Source organism: Hoplias malabaricus, chromosome 1 (assembly GCF_029633855.1).
Source record: "Hoplias malabaricus isolate fHopMal1 chromosome 1, fHopMal1.hap1, whole genome shotgun sequence".
In the NCBI taxonomy this organism is placed as follows: Eukaryota; Metazoa; Chordata; class Actinopteri; order Characiformes; family Erythrinidae; genus Hoplias; species Hoplias malabaricus.
The window spans coordinates 41394429-41422332 of NC_089800.1; the positions used below are offsets into that span (position 1 = coordinate 41394429).

Genomic DNA, 27904 nt, shown 5'->3' on the forward strand with positions numbered 1-27904 from the left:
TGTGCACAGAATAAGTAAAATGTTCTATGCAATGGCGGCATGGTGGCGCAGCAGATAATGTAGGGTGACTGTCTGTGAGGAGTTTGGTGGGTCCGCGTGGGTTTCCTCCAGGTGGAGGAATGGTCCTCCCATGGTCCAAAAACACGTTGGTAAGTGGATTGGTGACTCAAAAGTGTGTGTGTGTTGTGTTGCCCCGTGAAGGACAGGCACCCCCTCCAGGGTGTTTTCCTGCCTTGCCCATAACTGCAGCAAGAAGTTGTACAAATCACCTACTGTTTAAATCCTACACCTAACCAATAAGGTTGCTGTGGCTGTTCATTACCCAATCAGCAACCAGTTACAACTTAACAACTAAGGTTACTTACTAGGCCCAGCCTATGAGTACCTAAAACACTCATTGCTTCACAAGTTGGCACCTCCCCCCGTCAGTGTTTCACGGAATTAACAGGAACATCTCTGATCTATGAAATGCTGTTCTCTGGTTTGTTTATATTCAGAAGCTCAGCATCTTTTAATGTGGAACTGTATGTTAGAGGGGAAAAACGACTGTTGTTTGTATATGACTGAAGTTTAATTTGTAAGTTTTATTCATGATTTTAATTACCATAGAAACTCATTTGTAACTCAGATGGTTTAGTTTTGTAGTACATTAGGTCTGTGATTACTTTAATGCATTTAGGATGTTAAAGTTACCCACCTATGGAGAAGGAATAGAGCAATATCCTCATGTCAGTTCATGCATTTCAACATTCAGTGTTCTCTTTATTGCCTGAAATCCTTCAAAATGCTGCTTGTCTGCCCTTAGCAGAGAGAGAAAGCCTAACGTATTTTTAAATGTATTAATCAAAATTTTATTTTAAAAACAACAGGGTTCCCACAATACATGTTTCAACCCCTAATATATAAATAACACACATAAACCACATCTTATGTTAATCTGATCAGTACTTATAAAAAACTATACCTAAATTTCATATTTTCTTACAAATGAGAATGCTATATGCTCAATGTGTATATGATTTTTTTTATAGGATACAATTAAATATTAATGCTATCCACACTGTTGCTATGCAGTTCTGGTTATGAAACTGAAGTTCCACTGGGCCCTCCTTATAAGCAAGGGTATTTGTGAACCATATAAAACCAAGCTTTAAGCTCTAGGTGACCACTGCATATAGTGTTTGTTTTACATTTTACAGCTTGTCCTCATTTAACACCCACATAAACTGACTGGTGTTGGTGGGTTTTATTTTTGATTGATTTTGGTGGGGCTTTTTTTGTTTTTTGTTTTTTAAATAAGTGGAATCAGTAAATCTTCTTCCAGAAATGCAGAACTCAGTGACTAACAGTAGCTTAAATATTGACATGATTCATTTTTCCAGAGTTTTTTTGATGCAGGTTATGATGGTACAGGTACTGGTGGGAATATTTTTTTGTGTGAATTGCCTGATGATATTCACTTTTCTGAAAAAAGAGATGTTCAGGGAGGACACTCGCTATATTTTGTTTGCACAGACACTTTTTGTAGATTCTTTTCTGATGGTATTGAGTGATGTAATGTTGTTATGGAATTATTATAAGTACCCTATTCATATGATTCCTTGTATTGTCATATGTACAATTGTAAATATTTTAACCATGTGTACTCCACTGACTCTTGTGGCAATGTGTCTGGAGCGCTATGTTGCTATCTGCATGCCTTTAAGACATGCTGACATCTCTACCAGCAGGACCAGACTCTTTGGATTTCTTATTATATGGGGTATAAGCTCCATAGCTCCATTGTTCACATTTATATCATATCTTTCTGTTGTTCATCCTTCTGCTCTGTTCTCTTATGCTCTGTGCAGTGTGGAGGTAATGTTTGGGGAAGAATGGCAGACACAAACACGAATTATATTATATCAGCTTGTTTTTTTCTTTATGATTATCATCATTGTCTTCATCTACATCAAGATAATGACTGCTGCCAGGGCCTCTGCAGACAAAAAGAAATTGACCAATAAGAGTCTAAGAACTGTGATCCTTCATGCTTTTCAACTCTTTCTCTGTATAATGCAGTTTCTATACACATATATAGAAATGGCCTGTTCAAAGATAGATGTCTATATGTATGCTTATTTTAAATTAGCCACTTTTCTGATGTTCTTTATAGCACCTCGTTGCTTAAGTCCTTTGATTTATGGACTCAGAGATGAAAAGTTTTTCTATGTTTTAAAACATCATGCTTTGTGTGGCTTTGATAGCTTTTGTCAGACACATTCAATAAGTGTAAAATAAGACCTCGCTAAACTAAATTCCTTTAACAATGTAATGCTGTCCTTATTGTGAGAGGTTTCCAGTGTGTACACATTGAGAATCTTTAAATCAGTGTTGTGAAAACACATTTTACCTTATGCTTGACAATAGATTTCTGAATGCTTTGTCTCTGATTTCTGCAATAATGTAATAATATGATGCGTTCACCTACTACCATTAAATACAGATTGGGGGTCCACAAACAATTACTTTCTCCTTATCCTTCCTGACTGATTCCTGTTTAGTTTGCATTTTGCTAGTGTTCTTGGCAATAATGGTAGCCCACTGAAGTTGCACAGATAGTCCAGCTCCACCAGGATGGCCCATCCATACATGCCAGCACAAGAACATTTGCAGTGCCTCCCAGAGAATGCAAGAGGTATCATGACTTGAGCCATTCCACAAGGAGAGTTGGACAGAGCTGAGAAGGGCATAAACCCAGCTGGAGGACCTGTGCTCCTTTGTGCAGGAACAGGAAGAGCACACTTAAAGCCCTATAAAATTATCCAGCAGACTACAGATGTGCTTGTTCTGACCAGACAGTCAGAAACAGTCATGAGGGTGGCCTGAGTGCCTGAAGTCCTCTACTGGGACCTGTGCTCATAGCCCAGCACTGGAGAAGAGTATCTCTGCAGGTCGGAGGCAGCTCCAAGTGGGAGGTACAGCTCCAAGTGGGCCGTACAGCTCCAAGTGGGTGGTACAGCTTCAATTGGGCCGTACAACTCCAAGTGGGTGGTACAACTCCAAGTGGGCCGTACAGCTCCAAGTGAGCGCGGAAGAACATTTTAAGCACGACTCAAGCATGTCGCTGGCTTTGAGATATGTAGTTGTCGTAAAGGCTCTGGAGACGACCCAGAGGCTAAAGAACCCTTTTTATTTGTTTTTAAAAACAGGGCTGATATGGAGCTGTTTCTAAAAGCTTGTGTTGATGAGCAGGGTCTCAGGGTCAATGCGATGTTTGTGGTTACGCCATGCCCCTCACCCCAGAATTTTTAAGGCATGTAAACTGGACTGTAGGGCCCTCACCTCAATTCTTAAGGCACAGATACTAGACTGCAGGGCACCTTATACACCACAGTTCAGACAATGTGTATAGTTTGATACTTTTAGAAACCTAGGCTGTCTGGTTAACTGTGATGTCCTGGTTTGTGTAAAATGCCCTGCACAAAATAGGTATTCTAGTTATTTTCTTTCTTCTAACAAATTTCCATAACTAATGCAGCTCAAATTGCTCTGTTTGAGCATTGTTTGGAAGTTTAAGAGAATGTCAGTGAGTTCTTTGGGATATTGTGTTAGATTATTGTGTATTTTGTAGTACAGCTGTATGACTGGTGACCATGTAATAACTGTTTTGTTTTCAGTATTAATGCTGTACCTTGTAAACATTAAGTACATTATATGGAGTAAATTTTCAGCATTATGTGATTTACAGACTTGTTTGTGGTTGGCTTAATATGTGAAATTCTTTCAATAAATAAAGAGAATAACCATTTAACTGAGACCACCTGTGCTGAGAATGATAATGTTTGCTTACATATAGGCTACTACTCACTTCCTAACAAGAGACATGACAGTAAATATGGGTTCATCAGCATAGCTCAGTGATGGGGTGCTATATATTCCTCGCCTGGAATTAGGTTCATGTTTCTCTACTCCAGAGAATCCAATTCTATTGTCAGTATTTCTCTACAGGGATTAGAGAGGCAGTGTGTGCACATCTGTGTTAGTAACGGTTGCAACTTAATGTAGAATATATTCAATACAAATTTGTTCTCAAATATTTGTACAAATGGTGTATTTCTGAAATAAATTAAACTGAATAAATTAACTATATTATAATAAATTGATAGCCCTTCGGGCGGCACGGTAGTGTGGCAGGTAGTGTTGCAGTCACACAGCTCCAAGTTGTGGGTTTGAGCCACACTCCATGTGACTGTCTGTGAGGAGTTGAATTAGATAAGCAGTTTCAGACAATGAATGAATGAATTCAAGGTAATGAATTCAGATAATAAAAAAGGGAGGCTTTCTGACAGTCTAAGCCAGTGTTATCCAATTCTGTTCCTATTCTACCTGTTCAAACAAACTTGATTCAACTAATTTTGTGAGTAGGATGTTCCAGGACCTGGTTCTGATGCCAAATATTTATTTGAATAGTGGGCCATAAGTGTTACTTAAGGGTTTACACATTTAAACTGATTATAATCCAGTACTGTGCGGAGTACAAAACAAATAATGCAGTCCTATAATTCTGTAATCAAATTAAAATAATGATTGTATACATGAGAAACCTAATGGATTTCATAAGTTTGCAGTTCACCCCATAATCAGATTACCAAAAATTAAAATTAAGGGGTGCTATGTATTTCCTTTTCACTGAAACGTAATATTTTAAACTACAACTAGTAGAGGGTACCTAGTTCGTTAGAGATAAACTATGCCCTTTTTTCAAAACACAAAGGCTCCATTTTCTACATTCGCCTTCCCACAAAACATCTAGACCCCATCTACCCACTTGCTGCGTATGCCCCTCCCACTTGCTGGTTTCCGCCCACTTGCTGGTTTCTGCCCACTTGCGGGCCTCCGGCCTGCAGAGATATGTACTTGCAGCACTGTGCAGCTAGATTGCCTTTCAACAGAGAACACTAGACTTGGCAGATCTGCCATGGACATACTGTTTTCTTCGTAGATCAGGCTTGTACTGAGCTCATGTAACATGCCATGGTGAACATTATGCTACCTGCCAACATTATCAAACATGATCTGTTTGCAGGTTGGGTAGTAATGGTCTGGGGAGGCATATACCTGAAGAGTCGCACAAACCTTCATGTAATAGCCAGCTGTACCCTGACTGCTGTTAGGTACTGGGAAACCCTCAGAGACATATCATATCTTCATATCTTATACAGTTGAAGTGGGCACTGGGTTACTCCTGGTACAGGACAATGTCCGGCTTCATTTGACCAAAATTTGTAGTCAGTTCCTGGATGATGATGATGAAGGCAGTGATGTCATTGACTGGGACTCATTTTCCCCAGACATGAATCCAATTAAGAACCTCTGGGACATTGTGACAGTGCACCTAGACTCTGTAGGAGCTCGCCATTGCCCTGAGCCACGATCCAGGTCTGGGAGGAGACCCCTGGGAAACTATCCACCATCTCATCAGGAGTATACCCAGACGTTGTCGGAAGTACATGCAGGCAGATTGGTGGGCGTACTTGCTACTGAGTTACACCGAATTGCTGTGATGAAATTCAGATAAATTTGATCAACCTATTTCACTTTTTTCACTTTGAGTTTCTGTTCAGCCCTCTGGATTTACAATTTTGATTTCATTGACTGTTACAGTTTTCTGTTTTCAACTTCAATCTTTCAATCTTTGAGACCTGAAGTGTAATTTCAGTGTTCCTTGATTTTTTTAAGCAGCGTATTTATGTCCAGGTGAACTTGTATCATATGCTATGAGGTTTATATACAGCCTTTGGGAATACTACTGCAGTGATATTACTTTCATGCCACTGCATGCACCCTGCAAAACACATATCAACATCCGTGAGAAAATGTCACCACAGAGTATCAGCGTTGGCACATTATTGCTTTAGAACATATCATTGATTCTTTATGTAATAATTTAATGCTATTGTAATTAACCTGAAATGCAAATAGCAGCTGCACAGATTTCACTCATTTCATCATACAGGGCTTTTTTACATATATATGTTCCACCAACAAATGATATCTGCTCACAGTGATTTTCAAGGACACAGGCAAAAACCTAATCACCTAGGCTTACTTGAAATTCTCAAATCCATGGCTCCCAATCTTGTTATGCTAATTTTAGCTGCAAAACACACAAAGGATTTTAAGGAAGAGAAAGTTATTGAGCATGCATGCAAAACCAAATATTCAGCACTCCACTGATCATCACTGATGTTTACAAGATGCAAGTCCCACAGTACTGTGCAAAAGTTTTAGGCACCAGAGATTATGAGATTTAAAATGCTACTTATCTGAACAGTAAGTGTTTATTTGCTAAAAAACAAACAAACAAACCAAACAACAAATAATGCCCACCATTAGAATAAAACCAAATAACATTATTCCTGTAAGTATGATATTCTGTGTGTGTTGGATTAACTTTTTCCAAATATCTCCTTGTGGCAGTCCATATTATTTGAGGTTAATAATCTAATTAACCTAATTAATAAATAAATTAATAAGGATTTTAAATAATGTCGATTTAACAAATTAATGCAATCAAGGAGAATCTGAACAAAACATTGTTATTCAAACTCACTCACACCTACTACTTCATAGGAAAATAGATTATCTTCTATTTCTTATATATATATATATATATATATATATATATATATATATATATATATATGCATACCCTGAGGATGCATGCCAAATATGAATAAAATCCACCTACAACAGGCGCTACAATTGGTTAATAAATTGTTGCACGAGTTTTTGTGTGTTATAGCCTCACCTAGGTTTGCAGTTGCACACCACAATTTAATCTTGTCATCTGATGCATATTTAGATCCAGCCTATGAATTTTTGTAATATTTGAGGAAAGCATTCCTTCAAAATGCGAAACTTGAATATCATACTAATTCGTTACACATAGACTGATATATTTCAAGTGTTTATTTATTTTGATTTGATGATTATAACTGACAACTAATGAAAACCCCAAATTCAGTATCTCAGAAAATTAGAATATTGTGAAAAGGTTCAATACTCAAGACATCTGCAAAGGCCTTTAAATGGCCTGCAAAGGCCTTTAAATGGCTCTGTTCTGTAGTTCTGTAGGCTACACAATCATGGGGAAGACTGCTGACTTGACAGTTGTCCAAAAGACGACCATTGACACCTTAGACAAGCAGGACAAGACACAAAAGGTCATTGCTAAAGATGCTGGCTGTTCACAGAGCTCTTTGTCCATGCACATTAATAGAGAGGCGAAGGGAAGGAAAAGATGTGTTAAAAAGTGTCAACGCAATAGGGATAACCGCACACTGGAGAAGATTGTGAAACAAAACCCATTCAAAAATGTGGGGGAGATTCACAAAGACTGGACTGCAGCTGGAGTCAGTGCTTCAAGAACCACCGCACACAGACGTATGCAAGACCTGGGTTTCAGCTGTCGCATTCCTTGTGTCAAGCCACTCTTGAACAAGAGACAGCGTCAGAAGCATCTCACTTCCAAAAAGGACTGGACTGCTGCTGAGTGGTCCAAAGTTATGTTTTCTAATGAAAGTAAATTTTGCATTTCTTTTGGAAATCAAGGACCCAGAGTCTGGAGGAAGAGAGGAGAGGCACAGAATCCACGTTGCTTGATGTCCAGTGTAAAGTTTACACAGTCAGTGATGGTTTGGGGTGCCATGTCATCTGCTGATGTTGGTCCACTGTGTTTTCTGAGGTCCAAGGTCAATGCAGTCATCTAACAGGAAGTTTTAGAGCACTTTGTGTTTCCTGCTGCTCACCAACTTTATGGAGATTTTGTTTTCCAACAGGACTTGGCATGGTATCCTTGTTCTTAATTGGCCAGCAAACTCGCCTGACCTTAACCCCATAGATCTATGGGGTATTGTGAAGAGGTAGATGCAATACACCAGACCCAACAGTGCAGAAGGGCTGAAGGGCACTATCAAAGCAACCTGGGCTCTCATAACACCTGAGCAGTGCCACAGACAGATCGACTCCCCCACAACTCGCAAAAGGAGCCCCAACTAAGTATTGAGTGCTGTACATTTCAGTTGGCCAGCATTTCTAAGAATCTTTTTTTTTGCATTGGTCTTAAGTAATATTCTAATTTTCTGAGATCCTGAATTTTGGGTATTCATTATTTGTCATTTATAATCATCAAATTAAAAGAAATAAACACTTGAAATGTATCAGTCTGTGTGTAATGAACAAGTATAATATACAAGCATCACTTTTTGAATAGAATTACTGAAATAAATCAACTTTTTCATGATATACTAATTTTATGACCAGCACCTGTATATGCGCTTTTATGGTTTGAGTACCTAAATCAATCAGTGCAGTACTGTTGTAAATACTTGTTTCTATAATTTTATTATGGGTTTTCCAAATGTGATCAAATATAAAACATTTTTTTCCAATGTCAACCTAAATCTGAATGTTAAATATATTTTAATATTGTTTTAATGATAAAAATCTAAGGTTTGAAATACTTGCAAGTCAGGGGCTTGATTTCATATAACTTCCCCATTTCAAGATGTGCCAGGGGTTCATAAGTCACTTGTGGCATAACATGAACGCAACTGCCCTCTTGTCCCATAGGTTTAGGGTTCAAACTCTACGCTGGGTCACAAAAATAATGTGATCATGAATGCCTTGGTAAATTTGTACACAGAGGCTGTTACAAAAGTGTGTAAACTGAAAATAAGTCTTTCAAGGTTCATAGCAATATTGCTAAATCTGGATCAATAAATCACAAGTTTAAAAAAAAGGCATGAGAAAAGCTTAAGGCAGTGTGGTGCATGCTGTTGTTGCTTGTCCTTGGAACCAGAAGGCCTGGGTTTGTTTATCTTGGTGTGTTTCATGTTTGATTGCATATTGATCTCAAAAGAAAGCACAAAAAGTCTTGTGCCACAAAGTGGAACAACCTGTTAGTCATTGACTCTGTAACTTAACGGCCTAGGTTCCAACCCACCCGCTGATTAAGTTGGTGAAGTGACCTGATAGAAATGTTCTCCGCTGAGTTCTTTATTATTCTTGCTACAAGTTTGCCATAGGAAGAAAAAGTACACTTTGACTGGATTACTTATACACTTAACTTCCTGCAGTAGAATTGATCATTTTCCTTATAGAACAATTCAAAGCCTATTTGGCCCAAATCGCTAAAGGTGTAATTGTGCTGACACGTGCTTGAACCCTCAGGTTGCCACTTGCAGCTATATTTAGTTTAATATTATTATTTTTGTGTATTTATTGTGATTATATATAACTTTATACAAGCACCACACTTACTGAGAAGGCATTAGTTTAAATATATTTAATTATCTTAGGTGCTTAAGACTTCTGCACCGTAGTTTCATTCATTCATTCATCCATTATCTGTAACCGCTTATCTAGTTCAGGGTCGCGGCTCTGCACCGTACTGTACATTGAAATTTAGCGCTCCAGGTTTAGCATTAACTATGGCTATTGATTCAACTAATTGACAGATCTGAAGTACTAACGAATCTTGATGACACCCTAAACAACAATAGACCAATAAAATTTGCATCAGACTGGTCAAACAACATGTGGAACATCGTATGAAATCAATCAGCACTAGCCAGCTAGCACAGCTATGGTGCTTACTTGAGTATATTAGGTATATTCTTGAGTATATGAGGTAAATTCTTTCAGCACAGGGCTCCATTTCCAGCTGGAGGAGATAACCCTTTTCATCTTTGTTGCCTCGAAACACTTGGTTCCATAGAACTTATAAAATCAAGGGGTTGAACCTGTATACATTTGGGAACACAAAGATCTGTACTGTAGGGTTTATTCTATTTTAAATATAGAGTTCATTGCCTTTTGTTACAGAAATCCCTTTGATTCTCTCCACATGGTTTGTAATGAAATGACCGTTTATGCCCATTTATCTCCCAACCATTTGAATGGTAACGCCATACCCCTCATGCTCATCTTCATTTATGTCTGGCTTTTAGGGATCAAAGATTTGTGTGTTTACATATCACCTTAAGAAGGGTCTGGGAGGTGTGAACCTCCTGTACTTAACCAACCAACTACTGAGGTATTGTCAGATTGCTTGGGTTGAGGCCAAGATTGCTTGGGTTTGAGATGCAGACTTAGGTACTCAGGTAATGCTGAGGTAATTGGCACTCTTTTCCAATAAACCATCTCATTATTTTGCCAGAGTTATTGCTTCCAACAACCATGGCATCACAAATAACACTGCGGTCTATATTGGTCAATATTGGCACAATCAACAGGATGCAGAATGGCTGGCCAGTACATATTTTTACAACAGTACACTCATGGTGGCATAATTCCAGATAGATGGCAGAAGGTGAAAAGATATAATATTCTTATTGTTTTAAATTCAATTCTGCCTTATGTTCTTCTGCTTATGAAGATGATGCCTAGGCATTGGTTCTGATCTTGGATGAGGCTTAAAATGGTTCAAGTTAATCACCTCAGATCAAATGTTGCCTCCCATATCATAAAGTACAATGCTTCAATCATCACCATGCATGCACATATGTCAGTGGAACCAACAAAGTGAGATTTAGGTTGAGATGCACCTCTGCACATGGACACCGGTCAATCCGTGTATTAATCAGACTGTGATTAATCAGACTTTTTGCATAGGACATTGGAATTACAATTACCATGCAAGAATGAGCAATGCATAGACACACCTCAGGTTACAGGTTACAGAAATAAGGCCTCTAACACTGTCACTCTATCTGGGTTTTTTTGAGCAGAAGGAGGAACTTGCATGCGCTGGATCAAAGATCTCACTCATGTTTGCAGCCAGTCACTCAGGTTTCACCTAAAAATAATGAGCTCTTCTGATCCCCATAAGTCAGCAAGGCCTTGTATTACAGCCAGGACAGCTTTGAGACTACTGCCCCAGTGAAAGAATTAGCAGTTTCACTTATTTGCCCTAATGACTGAAAGCACAGCATGCTCTGGACAAAAACCTGATAGAGGATCTATCCAATAGAAAAGATCATATTCAAACACATGAACGACAAGCTGGGATTCATTCATTGTCTGAAACCACTTATCCAGTTCAGGGCAGTGGTGGGTCCAGAGCCTGCCCAGAATCACTGGGTGCAAGACGGGAACACACCCTGGACTGAGCGCCAGTCCTTCACAGCGTGACACACACTCACCCATTTACTCACACAGTCACACCTATGGACACTTTTGAGTCGCCAATCCACCGACCAACATGTGTTTTTGGACCGTGGGAGGAAACCCATGCCGACACGGGAAGAACACACCCAACTCCTCACAGACAGTCACCCGGAGTGGGAATCGAAACCACAAACTCCAGGTCCCTGGAGCTGTGTGACTGCGACACTACCTGCTGCACCACCGTGCCACCCTAGAAGCTGGAATACTCCTCAAAAATTATGCTATATCGATTTTGACTGGTAAGTCAAGAATCAGGTGCACAGTTTTATTGGTATAGATCTATCCAATTTCCAAACCATGTCAGGTTCTAATAGCCCAAAAGGCCCACCACTTGAATCATAATAAGCTCTTATATTAACACTACAAACAAAACACACTGGGAATTTCCTTAATTGGAACATCAATGTAAGTTATAGAAGACACACCTTAAATACTGCTGCACGCTTTAAAATACTTCAAAAAACTGTGCTTATTTTAAAGAATTATTTTCTGAACTCTTTATTCATTCATTCATTATCTGTAACCGCTTATCCAATTTAGGGTTGCGGGGGGTCCAGAGCCTACCTGGAATCATTGGGCACAAGGTGGGAATACACCCTGGAGGGAACGCCAGTCCTTCACATGGCAACACAGACACACACACGGACACTTTCGAGTTGCCAATCCACCTGCAACGTGTGTTTTTGGACTGTGGGAGTAAACCGGAGCACCTGGAGGAAACCCACTTGGACACGGGGAGAACACACCAACTCCTCACAGACAGTCACCCGGAGCGGGAATTGAACCCACAACCTCCAGGCCCCTGGAGTTGTGTGACTGCGACACTACCTGCTGCGCCACCGTGCCGCCCTGAACTCTTTATGTATACAATATATTTTTGAGATATATACATCACCTGACACAAGTATTGACCAGCTTCTGAAGCATTCTTTTTAAAGCAAAGACTTTAGTTCAATGCTCAGACTGTACTGTACTCTGTACTCCCATCAGATGCTTCTTGTTTACCTGATTAACAAGCATTAGAAACAGGTTTCATTTTCCAGGTTTCACATGTCTATAATGCATGGCTTGGTTTTTACATTAAATTGTTTAGTTTGTGTGAATGAAAAAATCTAATGTATCAATATATATTTAGGTTTTATGTATAAATAAATATAGAAAAATCAACAATAGGTTTCCAGCACTAGATGATTGGACATCTAATAAATGACATAAGCCAAATATTAATGTGTTTAATACTTCTGAATAATATACATAAATATATTTTCTTCAAACTATGCATCTTGTATATTGTGAATACGTATACAAATATTTATTTCTGCAGAAAACAATTAAATATAAATGCTATCCACACGGTTGCTATGCTATGTTTGTTTGCAAACTGAAATAATACTGGGCCCTCCTTATCAGCAAAGCTCCTTGTGAGCCTTATAAATACTAACTTTAAAATTCAACTGCAATTGTTGGTTTAAATTTTAAAACTTGTCTTCCTGTTACCCACACATGAACATTTAAGTGGTTTTGTTTGTGTTTTCTATGTGAACTGCCTGATGATATTCACTTTTCTGAAAATAGAGATGTTCAGGGAGGACACTTGCTACATTCTGTTTGCACAAATACTATTAGTAAATTCTTTTCTGATGGTATTGAGTGATGTAATGTTGTTATGGATTTATTTCCAGTACCCTATTCGTATGATTCCTTGTATTCTTATATGTACAATTTGTTCACCACTGACGTGGCAATGTGTCTGGAACGCTATGTTGCTATCTGCATGCCTTTAAGACATACTGACATCTCTACCAGCAGGACCAGACTCTTTGGATTTTTATCATGTGGGGTATAAGCTCCATAGCTCCATTGTCCACATTAATAGCTTATGTTTCTGTTGTTCATCCTTCTGCTCTGTTCACTGACGCTGTGTGCACTGGGGAAGTAATGTTAGAGGAAGAATGGCAGGCACAAACGTGTTGCTTTTTCAGTTTGTCTTTCTCTTTATGATTATCATCATTGTCTTCACCTACATCAAGATAATGACTGCTGCCAGAGCCTCTGCAGACAATAAGAAATCTACTAATGAGAGTCTAAAACTGTGATCCTTCATGCTTTTCAACTGTTTCTCAGTATAATGCAGTTTTTAAACCTGTATATAGAAATGTTATTTTCTAAGAAAGATATCTATGTGTATGCTCATTTAAAATTAGCTGTTGTTGTGATGTTCTTTATAGCACCTCGTTGTTTAAGTCCATAGATTTATGGACTCAGAGATGAAAAGTTTTTCTATGTTTTAAAACATCATGCTTTGTGTGGCTTTTTGTCAAAATGGTTCAGATTCAATAAGTGGAAAATAAGACCTCACTAAATTAAAGCCCTTTAACGTTGTAATAGTGTCCTAATTTTTTACAAAGTGAGAATCAATAAAGCAGTGTTGTGGAAATACCTATTGTCATCTTGCTGGACAACAGATATCTGTATCATCAAAAAAATCATTAAAACACAATGCTTTGTCTCTGATTTCTGTAATAAGGTAATAATGTGATACCATTGGGTTAATATTATGTCATATTATAGCGTGATTTATAGACTGAAATAGAACTCCCTTTATATTTATATGAATTAAATTAAATAAATGTGTAATATTATCTTGGTGAGCTCTGCTAAATAGTGGAGTTTTATTCTTATGTGCCTGCGTTTATGTGAAATGATCCTCTCTCTTCTTTTCAACATTTTGCAATTAGGTGCTTCACTCCAAAGCTGCAAATCGTCACGTAATAAGCTCTTCTGCAAAGTGGACAGGCTGTTGGCACAGGTAGGGGGTGTTACCAAGCAACTTACATCCTATCAGTGACGGGGGGATATCTTTGGAGATGTTTAGCTCTACAAAGAACTGGTTCAGCCAGCCTGCTGAGGCCCCATGACCCTCCTAGGTAAAACAACGGGCTCATTCTTTGCTCCGCTGCTGACCTCATTGTCTCTTTGTGAAACAAAAATCCCGAGTTGCATTCTGCTAAATGGCTGAGCGCAGGGCACAGGGAGAGCAGAGCAGACCCAGCTTGTGATGGAGCAGAGAGGGTGAGCAAGAGCAGGAGTTGCTAAAGCCAAGCTAGCCTAGATTCCCACAACCAGGAAAAACATGGTGAGACTTCTCATGCTTATTGTATAGAGATACACTGTATAAGACTTATGAAGGCTTTTGACAGACTATTATAGAATGTGGCATGTTATATCATGGTACCATACAAATACCGATAAAGACTTTATTTACTTATTCAAGTGTACTGTACAGGTTGTGTAAAGTGGTGTGCGGCATGAGATTAATGTTAATATCATCTCAGACATTCAGCAATTGCTTGTAATCACTGTTTGCTGTAGATGAGCAACAAGCATATGTTTTTATGGTTGACTCTTTTTTGTTTACAGCCAAATTGGTCAATGGATGACCCTAATTTAAAAACAGAAGTTCATACTGTGTGGGCCGAAATATTCCAAGCAAAAATGATAATATAAGCAAATAATCATGTTACAGCATTTTGGTACCGATGTAGCAGCAGCATTCAAATGTTGTTGTGTACTAATCTGGCTCATTTTATTTAGCTCATAAATCAAAATAGTAAATTGGCTGATGAAGGAAAAAATCTGCCCATTCTGATCTTGTAGCATTGTTCGGTCCTTGCTAATCTTTAGTTTATTAATTTTATTGTTAAATATTTTAAGTGAAATAAAGGCATGTAATGGAATACTCCTAATATATTTCTTAATGTTTTCTTAGAATTAGGTCCATGTAGATACATTTTAATCTAATGTTGTTTTTCCTACTGCAAAAAAAAAAAAAACATCTTCTTCTTCTTCTTCATGTTCTTCATCTTTCGGCTGCTCCCGTCTGGGGTCGCCACAGCGGACCAACCGCAATCCGCACATCAATCTGGCACAGTTTTTACACCGGATGCCCTTCCTGATGCAGCCCTCCCTATTTTATCTGGGCTTTTGGGACCGGCACTGCAACTCGATGCCTACTGTAAAAAACATGCTGTTAGTTTTATGTTTATGTTTAGCAACATATTGTTTTGGAGTAAAATATATTTATGCCTTATTGGGCCACAATATATTTATTTTTTGCTAAGTGTGTGACTGACTAGATGGATGAGTTAGGGGAGAATCACAGGTGAGATACTCAAGGTGTCCACAGGTGGCCTTGAAACATATGGCTGGCAGAAATGATTACATTGTGTTTCACACCTGTCTGCTTTGGGACCTCAACACACTGTGACTCACTGAGAATAAATAGTATTTACTTTCTAATAATTTCACTTTGATCAATGGGCTCTATGTTTGTATTATAGAGTCTTGGTGAAGGTGATCTGGCTGTGATTGAAAACCCTGTGGCTGTCAGGCACTCTCTCCAAGCTGAGAGGATGAGAATGACTCAGGGAAAAGGAGGCAAGGACAGCTCAATTTCCTGGCTCAGCAAGATTGAGACCCCGCACACAGGTATATACGCTGTGCTTCGTTAACACACCTGTCTCAATCAGTCTCACAATATTAACTATACATATGCTGCATTTAGCAATCAAGCCCCTATAATCATAAGGAGTGTTTCAATCAAAATTTGTTAAATAGTGAAAAAATGTTTCTAAAAATAGGAACAGTACTGATAAAAGTAGTAGTGGCAGTATTATCCTAGAACATATCTGTATTTGTTGTAGTAGCATTGACTACTGATTTGATGTATTAATTCAAGAATAAATAGATAGAAATGTTTACACATAAATGTTGTAATAATTTAATATTTTAAAAAATCTGTTTGAGCCTTTTAAATAGCTTTTAAATTGATTGATAAAAGTTATGCCCAACTACTAAAATATCACATTTCACAATAAAGCAATTTCCCAAAGTACATCCAATTCAAAATAACATGCACTCTTCAGCCTGTTTTCATGCAATTTCTTTATTTGGTTCATTTTGATGGAAATAAATCTTTTGATAAGGCTTATTTTGTTTACTGTTATAGGTTATAACCCAAAATACAGTACTTTTTAAATATAAGAATGTATTTACTTAAAGTTAAATTGCAGCATACAAGACAAATGTAGTTAAATACAACTAACCATAAAAAAGAATATTAATTTCAAATATATGTTGTTTGACATGAATTTAACTCATTGACAAACTGATCAACTTTGTTAACAAACAAGTATGTGATGCAAAATACTAATGTTTGAAAACGATGGGCATCCACCCAACATCTTGCCAAGTGTTTTACAAAGATCAATTAGTGTAAGTCCAGCTTTTTTTGTCTTTCCAATCTCTTGAATTTGACTAGTTTTCCATTCAGCATCCACAAAAGTGTCTGCTCGAAGAGCGATTCGTGTGTTGGCTGCTCTGTGTGCACTCGGGCTACTTGGAGGTGTTGTTGTAGGTGTGTGGTTTATAGGTAAGGTTTATTTTTTCAGTATCACTTTTAAAATGTACAAATTTATATATCCAAACATGTAATGGAGTACATACAGTTTTTTTTCCTTTGTCATCCTGTCTCTAGTCAAACTCCTTTTAAGGCCTACCTCTGCTCAGAGTCCTACAGGGTTGGGGGATACCAAAGAGACCTCCTTTTGCAACGTATCAGAGGACACCTCCGTTACTGACCCTAGGAAAGGTATGTGCCTGGGGCATGCAACTTAATGCACTGCCTACTGCCCTCCACACTAGCCTCTGAAAACAATATTGGGCCAGGTGATAAACACAACAGCATGAACAATTCCTTACACATAACAGTGCTACACACAATTTAAAACAACAATAGCCTGCATGACTGATGACTTTAAATCCAGAGACCTGTACAAAAATTAAAAACATAGAGCGGCATGTAGCAAAATATAAACAAACACATTCAGTAAAAACATTTACAAAAGTAAAACTCAGCGGAAAGTTACATTTTAAGAACTATAAACAGCAGCACTGAGCTGTATTGAAAAATTTTACAGTTTGTACAATGCTTATACATATTTATATTTTCTCTAGCTGGTCTTACAGTAAGAAAATACTGATAGCAGGATGTTTTAACAAAAAGTTATACAATTTACACAAGTCTCAAAGTCATAATAAAATGTCAAACATAAATATTTAGTTCTTCTGCTCTTTACTGCATCACCATTTCTTTTCAGGAGGCCTTCTTTCAGTTTTTGAAGAAATAAATAGGTGTATTTTCTGGTTCCCACAAGCCAAGAAACACTTTGAGTGATGTAAATGTCAGATGTGATCGTATCTTTCTTTGTTAAACTCTTTTACTTTTCCTTAGTACTGGCTTCTTGACACATACTTTCAGATCTATAGTATTGAGTTGTATTCTCACAGTGGAAGGATGGACAGCAACACATTGACATTTTCAGATTTGAAGCAAGAGTGGAGTTTGATTTTTCTCCTGTCTCTCAGAGAAAGCTTTAAATTCTGTTTCATAAAATTCTGATAGTTTTAGAGGTCAATCAGGTCTTGCAAGGTTGCCATTTTTAACCTGTTTGTCACTGTATGGCTGTGCAACAAAACATGGACAGTTTTTAACCTATCCATTACAATGAACACACAGACAAACACACTGGTGATTAGGAAGTGACCACACATGTGGAGCAGCATGCATTCACCTTGGTGGCTAGGAAGCAATTGGGGACTAGATGTTTTTATCAAGGTCATGTCCATCTAGAAAGTTGAGGGAGGAGTAGGCACTGTTCCTTCAGGACCCCCACCAATTTTCCCTGCTGGTCCATTGAGGCACAAAACTGCTCCCTTAACATTTAGGCCATGATTTTCACTTTATATTGTTTTATATACTTGGCTTTGGTTGAAGCTCTTATTTTTGCTTTTCTTTTCCTTACTTGCCTTTGCAATAAGTATTTTATGTTATATTAAATGTTCTCTAAATGTCCCAAAAATGAATGACTGAAGGAGTAGTACACTTTTTCCCAAAGTGGGGAAGTTATTGCAGGGGGGGGGGGGGTCAGCATGGCAAATTAGCTACGCACGTTTGAACTCTGCTAGCTAAAGATGGACAAGATGATGAGTTTTCTCAAGTCACAGTTTTCAAAGGGAAAACAAGAAGATATGATGAGGCATATCTCAAAGCAAGCTCATACCAGTCACTGAAGAGATGTGGGGATTAAATGTGTTATTTGCAGAGCAAATGTGCAGGGTTTAGGCCTTTTCTCTCAGGAAGCTGTTTTATAATTTATATTTTGTGCAGGGAAGCATCCATCCATCCATCCATTATCTGTAACCGCTTATCCAATTTAGGGTCGCGGGGGGTCCAGAGCCTACCTGGAATCATCGGGCGCAAGGCGGGAATACAATTAGGAGCAAATACATTAAACAATGACTGCTAAGCACAATCATTTTAAAAGTAAAAGATGTGTACATGTCTCATTATTTGTGGGGAGGCGAGGTGGGGGGTGGCAAAATATTCTCATCTACAAAATGCGTGCACAGCAGAAAATGTTTGGGAGCCTCTGGACTAGTAAAGGATCTATGTATTGTCTGTAATATGTTTTATAATATTTAAAAACATGTGAACACAATACTGGGTAATGTTTGGAGGGGTTTTGACTGAAAGGGATTCAGTGTTTTACAGAATCAGTGCAGAAAACTCTTTGCTTGAGATTCAACTAGAGAAGCTGCAGACCTGGCTACCTGTATGCTATGAGCGCTGGAACTCCTCACTGGGAACCCTTGTGTGTCGACAGCTGGGCTATCTGAGGTGAGCGAGGTTGACAGCTCAATTAGACACATGCACACACATTTCTAGCTCTCAACACCTTTTACTCTATGAGCAGCTGTGGCTGATTTCTGTTAGTTGACCTTTCTTACTGTGATGGCAAGGCTGATACTTCAGTCAATCATGTTCATTTCAGAATCAAAGGACCAGATGTGTATGGTGTGTACAGATTTTGGAAGTGTCATGATGAACGTGTCATTCATGCCTGTAAAATCAACTTTTGATTGATCTGACCTCCTTCTAGATTAACCAAACACAAGGGGGTCAATTTAACTGACATTGGGCCAAACTACACAGATGGATTTGTTCAGATTACCTCAGAACACCAAAGCAATCTGGAACGTTTATGGCAGTTCAGGTATCTGTTTCTGATTGTACGTTATGAAAGTGTAATGGATTGTGGATAAGCTTGTTCACTCTATCATTTATTCTGACTCTAGGGGAAGCTGCAGCACAGGAAAAGTTATAGCTTTGAAATGTTTTGGTGAGACATAAATTAGGTTTTATACAGCCTAAATAAATAAAATAAATAATAAAATGTTGCATTTAATATATCTACTACAGCAACAAAACTAACATTCTGAATTGGAGATATGTTTTCCCTGTGTTGTGTAGAGTGCGGTACCAGGGCAAAGTTACCCAGGATAATTGGAGGTGTTGAGGCCACACTAGGCAGATGGCCATGGCAAGTGAGTCTCTACAACAGCAATGGTCACACTTGTGGGGGGTCCATCATCACCAGCCAATGGATTGTTACAGCTGCTCATTGTGTCCATAAGTAAGATCATATACTCATATACAATTGCTCTTCTATGAACTAAGATCTGTTGTAACTAATTCAGTTAAACATATAATTTCTCATATTTTATTGTCATTTAAGCTACAGGTTACCACAGGTTTCCAGCTGGGTGGTCTATGCAGGGATTGTTACCCGTAATACAGCTAAATTAGCTCAGCATACAGGCTATGCGGTGGAGAAAATCATCTACAATAAAAACTACAATCATAGGAGCCATGACAATGACATTGCACTGATGAAACTGAGGACACCGCTAAATTTTTCAGGTGAAAATGGAACACATATAAGTGCATTGTGCAGTGTTGTATATTATTTTATTTCCCATGATATAATTTTGTTACAAGTACTGATTTAATCTCTTCTAATAGCAACCTAATATCTTTTGTAGTCTGCATCCAATCTGTGGTTTGAAGTTATGATAAATCTGTTTTTATGACGATGGAATTGAATTAATTTATGCTGGAGATGGAATCCAAACTAATGCATTAAGTGGGAGGGTTAATTTACTTATTCTGACCATTCAAAACATCCATAATTTCACACTAAACCCAAGCTCATTATACATTTTTTGTGTTCTCCCCTATTTGTTCTTACTATATCTTTCTAGTTTAGATTTTAAAATGCTAGTCATGGATATAACTGTGGTTCAATAAATGCTGGATGACAGCCAGAGGGCAGTTAAGCCTTCAGACGTTGCCCGTGTGCAGCACAGATCATGAAACATTATAGCAACAAGGTCATATGCACTTGATATGTCTACATCATAAAAGTAGATGTCTTCAGAACGTCTCACATGAACACGACTGTTTGAGTGACAACTGGCCCTAGCGGTCATACGTCATTCGTAGAACCACAGTTACATTTGTAACTAGCATGTTGCATGCCTCCTGACTGCCAGAGAGTGGAGGTTCCTCATTCCTCCATGTTTGTTTTCTAGAGAAGACTTTTTGTAGGAAGTGCTCAGTAACTGAACCAGGAGACCTCAGCCAATAGCATTCGACACATGTCTAACGAGTCCACGGATTGGTCATAAGGGTTCATTGATCTCTGAACAGTGCCTGCCCCTGGCTCTACAGATGCACAAATTAGTTTTGCACCACACTAATTGAGATATTTAGTGTAAAAGTGAGATCATTCAGAAATTGTCATGTGTGAGCAAAAAAGGCAGCATTTGAGACTCGTAGCCGCAGATTCGAGCAGGTGTTGTTATTGACTTGTGTTTGTGCAAACAATTAAAAAATACAGGTGTGCAACTCGCATTGCACAAATTCACATATTGGTTTGCGAATGTACAAATTTTGTTCATGTTTCATACGATTGTGTGAATGTGTTTTGCACCATATTTGCAGCTGCAACTGTAGCAAAACTGTGAGCATATATTTTTGTACTTGAGTGTGCAGAATTGGATTTGTGCACCTGCAACAGTGGCGGATGCTGGTCTTTCAAGGAGGGGAAGCTCAATTTCGGCCTACATCATAAAATGTGTCGGTTTATTTATACGTAAATTCTACCCTCCGTTCCTTTTCAAGAAAGGATCTGTGACCCTGTCGTACCAACAAGGCGTCTTTTCCAGGGACTTGACTGGTGTCCTCTCAATGGCCAGCAGAGCTAGGCTGCTTAAACGGCCTTGGCCCATGTGAAGTGTGTCCGCCTGTGAGTGCTTTGTGACGGTGGAGGGGCTCAGCGGCACCCGCTGGACAGAAACTGCGATAGATTTATTCAATGACATGTACACACAACAGTATATATTTTTGATCACTTATTTTTTGACATTTTAGGGGAAGCTGAGCTTCCCTTGCAGTCTTAGAGCAACCGCCTCTGACCTGCAATGATGAGTTTGTAAAGGTGTAGCTGTTAAGTTGTATTTGTGGGAGAGGAAAAAAATCTAAAGGTTTGCAACTCATAAAGAGATTTTTTCTGTGACCTAAAATGTATTGATCACGTATGACAATTTTCTACAACTACAACAGGGTCTCACTGGTTCTCAGGGGGTTTGCGCCAAATATACCTCAATATGGCTCAGCCTTTGGATAACTTCATACCAACAAAGTTAGCATGATGGAATCAGCATGCCTAGGTTGCAAGACAAGGCCATGTTTATTCTGTAAAACCTTATGATGTCCTCATCTGGCCACCACTGCAAACAAGCAGTGTTCACAAGGCATCTGTGCTGCTCTCTGGGCTGAGATTATTGCTAGCAGGAAGGCAGCTTTAAGTGAATCCCACTTCAGTTCCACCTGCTGTAGCAGCTAGACACAAACAAAGTGCAAAACTTTGCTGGGATACAAATGCTGCGCACTCTGAAGAAAATTGGAAACCAACTGATGTGTGGAGCACATCCATAACCAATGCCTGACTGAAATGACTGCCATATAGACCTTTAAATCAATGTCTATGGTTGTGGGGAACTGCAGTTTTCTCTCATTTGTTTACGTTCAGAAGCTAATGTGGAATGTTAGGTTTGAGGAGGAAAACGACTGTTGTTTGTATGTGGCTGAAATTTGACTTGTCTGCAAGTTTTTATTCACTGTTTGAATTAACACACAAACTTGATTGTAACTGGAGATGTTTTCATTTTGTAGCACTTTTGGCATGTGTTTATTTTCATGCAGTTAGCCGCCTCCTGAATTTAGAGTGGGTTCCTGAAACAGCAAAAAATAAGTCAGTATAACCCACCTATGGAGCAGGAATAAAGTCATCATCATCAATAAAATCATCATCATTTTTCATGATTTTCATTTTTTGGATGTCTATTTGCAGTTTCTAATAAGGAGTACTTTAATCACAGAGCAACACTGTTGCTCTTACTGCAGCCAATGTTGCTCTTACTGAACATCAGTGATGCAAATTTGAAAATTTATTTACATGATTTTTATGAACATATGAACCTTTCATTCACATGATGAAACTATTTTTGTGAATTACTAAACGAAGCAAATATGAACTTTCTATTTTCCATTCATACAGCTATAAGCTACATTTAAAAATTTTCTTCAGGTTCAAACTTGAGCATATAATCCAAATATCTTGATACCCTAGATTCCATAAAGAAAATTAACAAGACTGTGTAGTGTTTTTACCTTTCTATGTGTTTCTTCCAACTCTTAGACACAATCAGGCCTGTGTGTCTACCGCAGTATGACCATGATCTTCCAGGAGGAACACAGTGCTGGATTTCTGGCTGGGGGTATACACAACCTGACGATGGTAAGGAAGATATATGTAAATGAAACACACATAAATAACCTTTTTTTCCTTTACACTTCTGCCAATTAACATTATATATTGCAGAAATTGAGACTATATTTACCAAGACCTGAATTTCAGAGGCATATTACAGTTTAACCAGCATACATGGCTGACAAATGCCTTAGGGCAATAAGGAGTAATATTTTAACAGATTCTTTTTTTTTCCCTTTCACAGTGCGTATTCCAGATACACTAAAGGAGGCTCCAGTGCCCTTGATAAGCACAAAGAAGTGCAACAGCTCCTGCATGTACAATGGGGAGATCACTTCACGAATGCTCTGTGCTGGTTATACAGAAGGCAAAGTGGATGCCTGCCAGGTAATGTATCATACTCAAAACATCTTAAAGCTGCACTACGTAAGATTTGTGAGTTAAAATTTGAATAATTCACATTACGAAGTCGGAGGGGGATTGCTAAATTTTGTGTCATTCTGCTGCTGCAAGTCATCCTGTAAAGTGTGAAATAATCATTCACCAGTCAGAGCTCTTGAGTTTTTTGGACCATGTCAGATGTCTATATACTACATTAACATCACATACAAAAGCTCAGAAAGAAAAGTTGTTCTGGCTCCATGGGGTTGTTACCAGAGTAATGCTGGTGTGGGCAGGGATCACAGATCTAAAGTGTACAGTGCTGAAATATATTTGGGTGGCTGCTCTTACAGTTTGAATGAGCTTGTATCTTGACCTATTGATATTGCTACCTAACACAGCCATCTATGTGTCATAAATTACACAAAGCAAGTTTCCAATTGTTTTGGACAGCACCAAGCACAATCAGAATATAATGTACCTTCATATACACTGTATAGCCAAAAGTTTGTGGACATCTCAATCCTTCTGAAATATGTCACAGGTCACTAGAGATGTGTCTGTGATAGACAAGGTGCCTGACTGTACTGAACACTCATTATCTAAGCAGGCGTTCATTATCAGTGCATGGAGTAAGCAAGCAAAAAGAGAGTTGTTTTGAAAATATGTCCCAAAATTTTGATGTACTTTTTTCCAGTTCAATTTGTTGGTTTTTTTTTTTTTGATACTTGAACAGTATATTTATTACCTTTGACGAAAATCTAATTCTGTGACGTAAAAGACATTTCCATCACAGCTGTGATTGAGTTTTCTGTGAATACGACTTCAAAGTGAACATGCAATAATTGAATAAATTTGCTTAAGAAATGGAACACAGCAAAACCCACTTTACAAAATGTTCTTCTGCACATTTCATGCAATAACAAATTTCAACAACCTAAGTCACCAATTCTGCAAATTTGTCAAACTTGCTTAGTGCAGCTTTAAAACATATTCAAATTTGCTCTCAAAAGTTAATCCACTTAAATAACAACAGTGAAGAAAGTCAGAATCTTTGTCCTCACTCAGGGAGACAGTGGAGGCCCACTGGTTTGCCAGGATGATAATGTATGGAGGCTGGTTGGAGTTGTTAGTTGGGGAACTGGCTGTGCTGAGCCCAATCACCCAGGTGTATACACCAAAGTGGCTGAGTTTTTAGGTTGGATTTATGATATGATAGAGGTAGGTTGCAATAATGCCCTACAGAGATGATACAACTCTGCTAAAATTGTAACTCAGTACTGATTTATTCCTGAGGCTCATATAAATGTGACATTTTCCCTCCATGCAGAGCTACTGAGAGAGGGCGTGATGTACTGCAGTCAAAGACCATAACCTCCTGAGATCCTCTTTTTTGCTGGATATTGTGGACATTTCTCTGAAGCTTTATTTTTTTATTGTAAAACAGTTTAATATTCCATTTAGATGTTTGTAATAAACTGTGTTGTGTAATATGAAAAAAACATGAAGCTGTGTTTAAATATTTTTCCTCAATTCATTAATTTTAGTAATTGCCAGTTACACATTTTCTTAAAAAAACGAAGTTCTTTAAAAGATCATTGAAATTTCAAAAGGGTTTCTTAAAATAAAATGACAGGACTAATCCAATCAGTAATAAATTGGATGAATTCCTGTTCAAAATGTTGCTGTACATTTAAATAAGAACACTATGCAAATATATGCAATTTATTTAAATTCTTTATTATACTGAAAATAGTGCTAAGACAAAAAAAATTAAATTTCAGTCATGTTAAAAAACAGGGGCATCAAATGTCAATTGTGTTACAAAAAGACATGGGCATGTTTACCACAGTGTTCCACCACCTCTTCTTTTACCAACAGTAAAAGTGTTTGGGAGCTGAGAATACCAACTGCTGTAGTTTTAAAAATAAATATTTTCCCATTCTGGCTTGATAGCTTTGGGTTTCAAATGATGTGACTGTGAATACCTATTACTCATAAACACACAACCCAAACAACTATTGGTTTAATTTGGTGTTTAATAAGTTTGTTTTTTTCAGAAATATTAAGTTCTCATTTAAATGTTAAAATAAAAAAATACAATTTACCTGACTATTTATCGGTGTTGTTTGAAAACAGAGGCCTATTTCACCCTATAGTGTATATGGTGTAGGAAGGGATTTGAGATTCAGCCTCTGTTTCACTGTGGTGTGGAAATGTCACTGATCAATCTGTGTTTGTCTGTGTTGGAGAATGTAGGTGTGGATCAGCCACAGTCTTAATGCCTTAATACACTGAGCATCGGGGATATTTCTTTATTTGGGGCTTCTCTGAAGTTTAAATAAAGATAATAATTGAAAACATTATAAAAACATTTTTTTTTTCTTTTGTATTTGTTTTGTCCTTCAGGGATTGGAGAGTGAGTATAAGGTAACATTTGCAAAATGTAGTGTGATTTGGCTTATGTTTTACTACATTAAATGTATTTAATTTACAGATTTACAGGTCAACGTTTTTAGATTAAATTCACTTTATTAACACATACACACACTTTGCACTAGCTTTAGCTTTAATCTTCCTAGAACATTAGTTTCTCTTAAGGAGAGAGGGCCATGGATCATGTGAGCTGTTCCACACAGCCCTGCTTCCTTCCTGCTTGTGCCTGGTTCTAGCCACTTGCAAAATCTCCTAGCTACAGTAGCAATCACATTGTTTTATATGACTCACAACAGCAACTTGTTAAATTACACTGTGGTGTTTCGAAGAGGTTGAAGTGCTCCTTGGATCAGTGGCTAACGAAAAACTCCAGTGAGAGCCGAACAGAGCAACAGGGAATGGGAAAACTCTACTGATCTGTCTGAAGTGTTACGCAGAGCTGTGTTCCGTCCCAAACTATAACAACACAAATACACAATAATGTTAATATTACAGCCACCACTGTAACAGATATTGAATTAATAAAAGAATAAATGAATGTCAATGAGCTATAACTATTCAAGCACGTCTCTGGCCACAACAGGCAGCAATCCAATGGAGCTGGTATCAAGCTAGGCACTGAAGTGTATGTCCAAACTAATGCAGGTGAAGCACAGGTTTACTGACAGTCTAGTCTTACCACCACAAACTCCAGGAGGCAATATTTACTCCACGAGTGCCCTCCCTTCTTGCAAAGAAAGTAAAGAAGGCAATGTACCCTTGTCCACCTACAGCTCTACATGGTTCTTCTTCTTCTGCTTCTTCGGTCATGTAGCATGAAGCCCTTTGTGTTTGCATTCAAAAGAAACTAAATTTGATGAGCAATGGTGGAATTCTGCCTCTCTTCACTAAAAATGATTAGCCTAATTAACTGACAGTATACTACAAAAATACTGTTGATGCTGTGGTCCAATAGCAACAGCAAAGAAAATGTTTGTGTTGTTTATTGTTGTTATTTTTTGTTATCAATTCGCTTAGCTTATATTTTTGGTATATTCGGCCTGGCTGAATACATGTGTATATGACAGGATACACACAAATGCGTGTGCATGTGTCAGCAGATGTTGCAGATGTTCCTTGACTAGCTGGCAGAAAAACACAGCAAGCTCACTCCTGTGATAGCAGCACTCCAGTGGTGGTTTAGCCAATCTCGATGTCGAAGGAAATGCGACATAGAAAAATAGATCAGATGGGACTTTCAAAAAACTTTTTGTGACCCACATAGACATGTATTTCAGTTGCAATCTATTAAAATTGAAATTAAAATTGTTTCTACAAAGTGTACAGGCGGCATGAATTCCACTCCCTGAATTCTTCAGGGACACCATCCAGTATGAGTCTGAATATGCATATAACTCAAATAGTATATTTGAACAGATATAAATTATCAATAAAATATTATTAAATATCAGATCATATAACATATATTTGTTTATTATTACTTAAAGAGCTGGTACTGCTCTTCAATGTCTCCTTTCACAATAGATTTATCCAAATATTTAGGCATTTATAAAGAGGTTTTATGTGCAACTTGGTCCATCTGCTTCATGTTTGTAGATATGTATTATGAAAACTTCCTTTTTTAGCCACAGTTTCCCGTAAAATACAGAATCGTCCTGTATCTGGACACTAAAACATGCGTTCCGTTTTGAACCGCTACGGGATGTGTGTTGTTTTTTGAGGTCACACCGTTACAACGAGGTTTTCAGACAGAAACACACAGCTCTCTCTCAGCATGAGCAAGAGGAAGATTCTCCACGGCTCCTAAATAGAGAACGTGCTTTTCATTGGCCGTCACCTTTATTTAGCCAATCAGTGGCCAGAGTAATCAGTCTATCATTCGGTTCTGCAGCCATTGGAGTCACAGTCTCTCCCAGGGGGTTTCACCAGGTTAGTGCTGAAAAATTGAGAACAGCTCTGCTTTCAGACAGAACTAATAATGTTAGCACCAGGTCCTGGAGAAACTACATTTCATTGTCCCTTAACACATCACAGATGATTTTTTTTTAAATCAAAGTAAAAAATTATATATAAAAAATCACATTACATAATTTCATATAGATCAACAATTACATTAACAAACGATTGTTAGACTGTAC

At 38.1% G+C, this 27904-nt stretch overlaps 2 protein-coding genes and 1 pseudogene across 4 annotated transcripts; all 3 read left to right on the plus strand.

Moving 5' to 3' along the window:
* Positions 1 to 1326: 1326 nt before the first annotated feature.
* LOC136666114 (odorant receptor 131-2-like) lies at positions 1327 to 5560 on the plus strand. Its single transcript, XM_066644165.1, has 3 exons — positions 1327 to 2271; positions 2905 to 3064; positions 5205 to 5560. The coding sequence occupies exons 1-3, from the start codon at positions 1327 to 1329 to the stop codon at positions 5558 to 5560; spliced, it is 1461 nt and encodes a 486-aa protein (XP_066500262.1).
* A 1570-nt stretch (positions 5561 to 7130) lies between these two features.
* Positions 7131 to 13576, plus strand: LOC136666181 (odorant receptor 131-2-like; annotated as a pseudogene).
* Positions 13577 to 14233: 657 nt separating this feature from the next.
* On the plus strand, positions 14234 to 24799 carry tmprss5 (transmembrane serine protease 5). 3 transcript variants are annotated; one of them, XM_066685797.1, is made up of 13 exons: positions 14234 to 14350; positions 15555 to 15702; positions 16535 to 16645; positions 16751 to 16864; positions 18817 to 18952; positions 19215 to 19328; positions 19411 to 19454; positions 19586 to 19748; positions 19851 to 20035; positions 22878 to 22976; positions 23194 to 23336; positions 24399 to 24551; positions 24661 to 24799. In XM_066685797.1, exons 1-13 carry the CDS (start codon positions 14348 to 14350, stop codon positions 24667 to 24669), a joined length of 1422 nt encoding a protein of 473 aa, XP_066541894.1. In that variant the 5' UTR covers positions 14234 to 14347; the 3' UTR covers positions 24670 to 24799. The 3 variants fall into 3 exon arrangements, with proteins under 3 accessions (XP_066541894.1, XP_066541895.1, XP_066541896.1); XM_066685798.1 differs by having other exon boundaries at positions 16547 to 16645; XM_066685799.1 differs by lacking the exon at positions 24399 to 24551 and having other exon boundaries at positions 24661 to 24789.
* Positions 24800 to 27904: the final 3105 nt, after the last annotated feature.

Excerpts from the sequence above, each read along its gene's own strand:
- LOC136666114 (XM_066644165.1), top strand. The coding sequence starts at position 1,327 with ATGCAGAACTCAGTGACTAACAGTAGCTTAAATATTGACATGATTCAT. Across the intron at positions 2,272-2,904 it reads GTCAGACACATTCAATAAGT|CCCAGCACTGGAGAAGAGTA; the intron begins GTAAAATAAGAC and ends CTGTGCTCATAG. Across the intron at positions 3,065-5,204 it reads AGTGGGCCGTACAGCTCCAA|TTGAAGTGGGCACTGGGTTA; the intron begins GTGAGCGCGGAA and ends TATCTTATACAG.
- tmprss5 (XM_066685797.1), top strand. Across the intron at positions 20,036-22,877 it reads GACACCGCTAAATTTTTCAG|ACACAATCAGGCCTGTGTGT; the intron begins GTGAAAATGGAA and ends TCCAACTCTTAG. Across the intron at positions 23,337-24,398 it reads GCAAAGTGGATGCCTGCCAG|GGAGACAGTGGAGGCCCACT; the intron begins GTAATGTATCAT and ends GTCCTCACTCAG.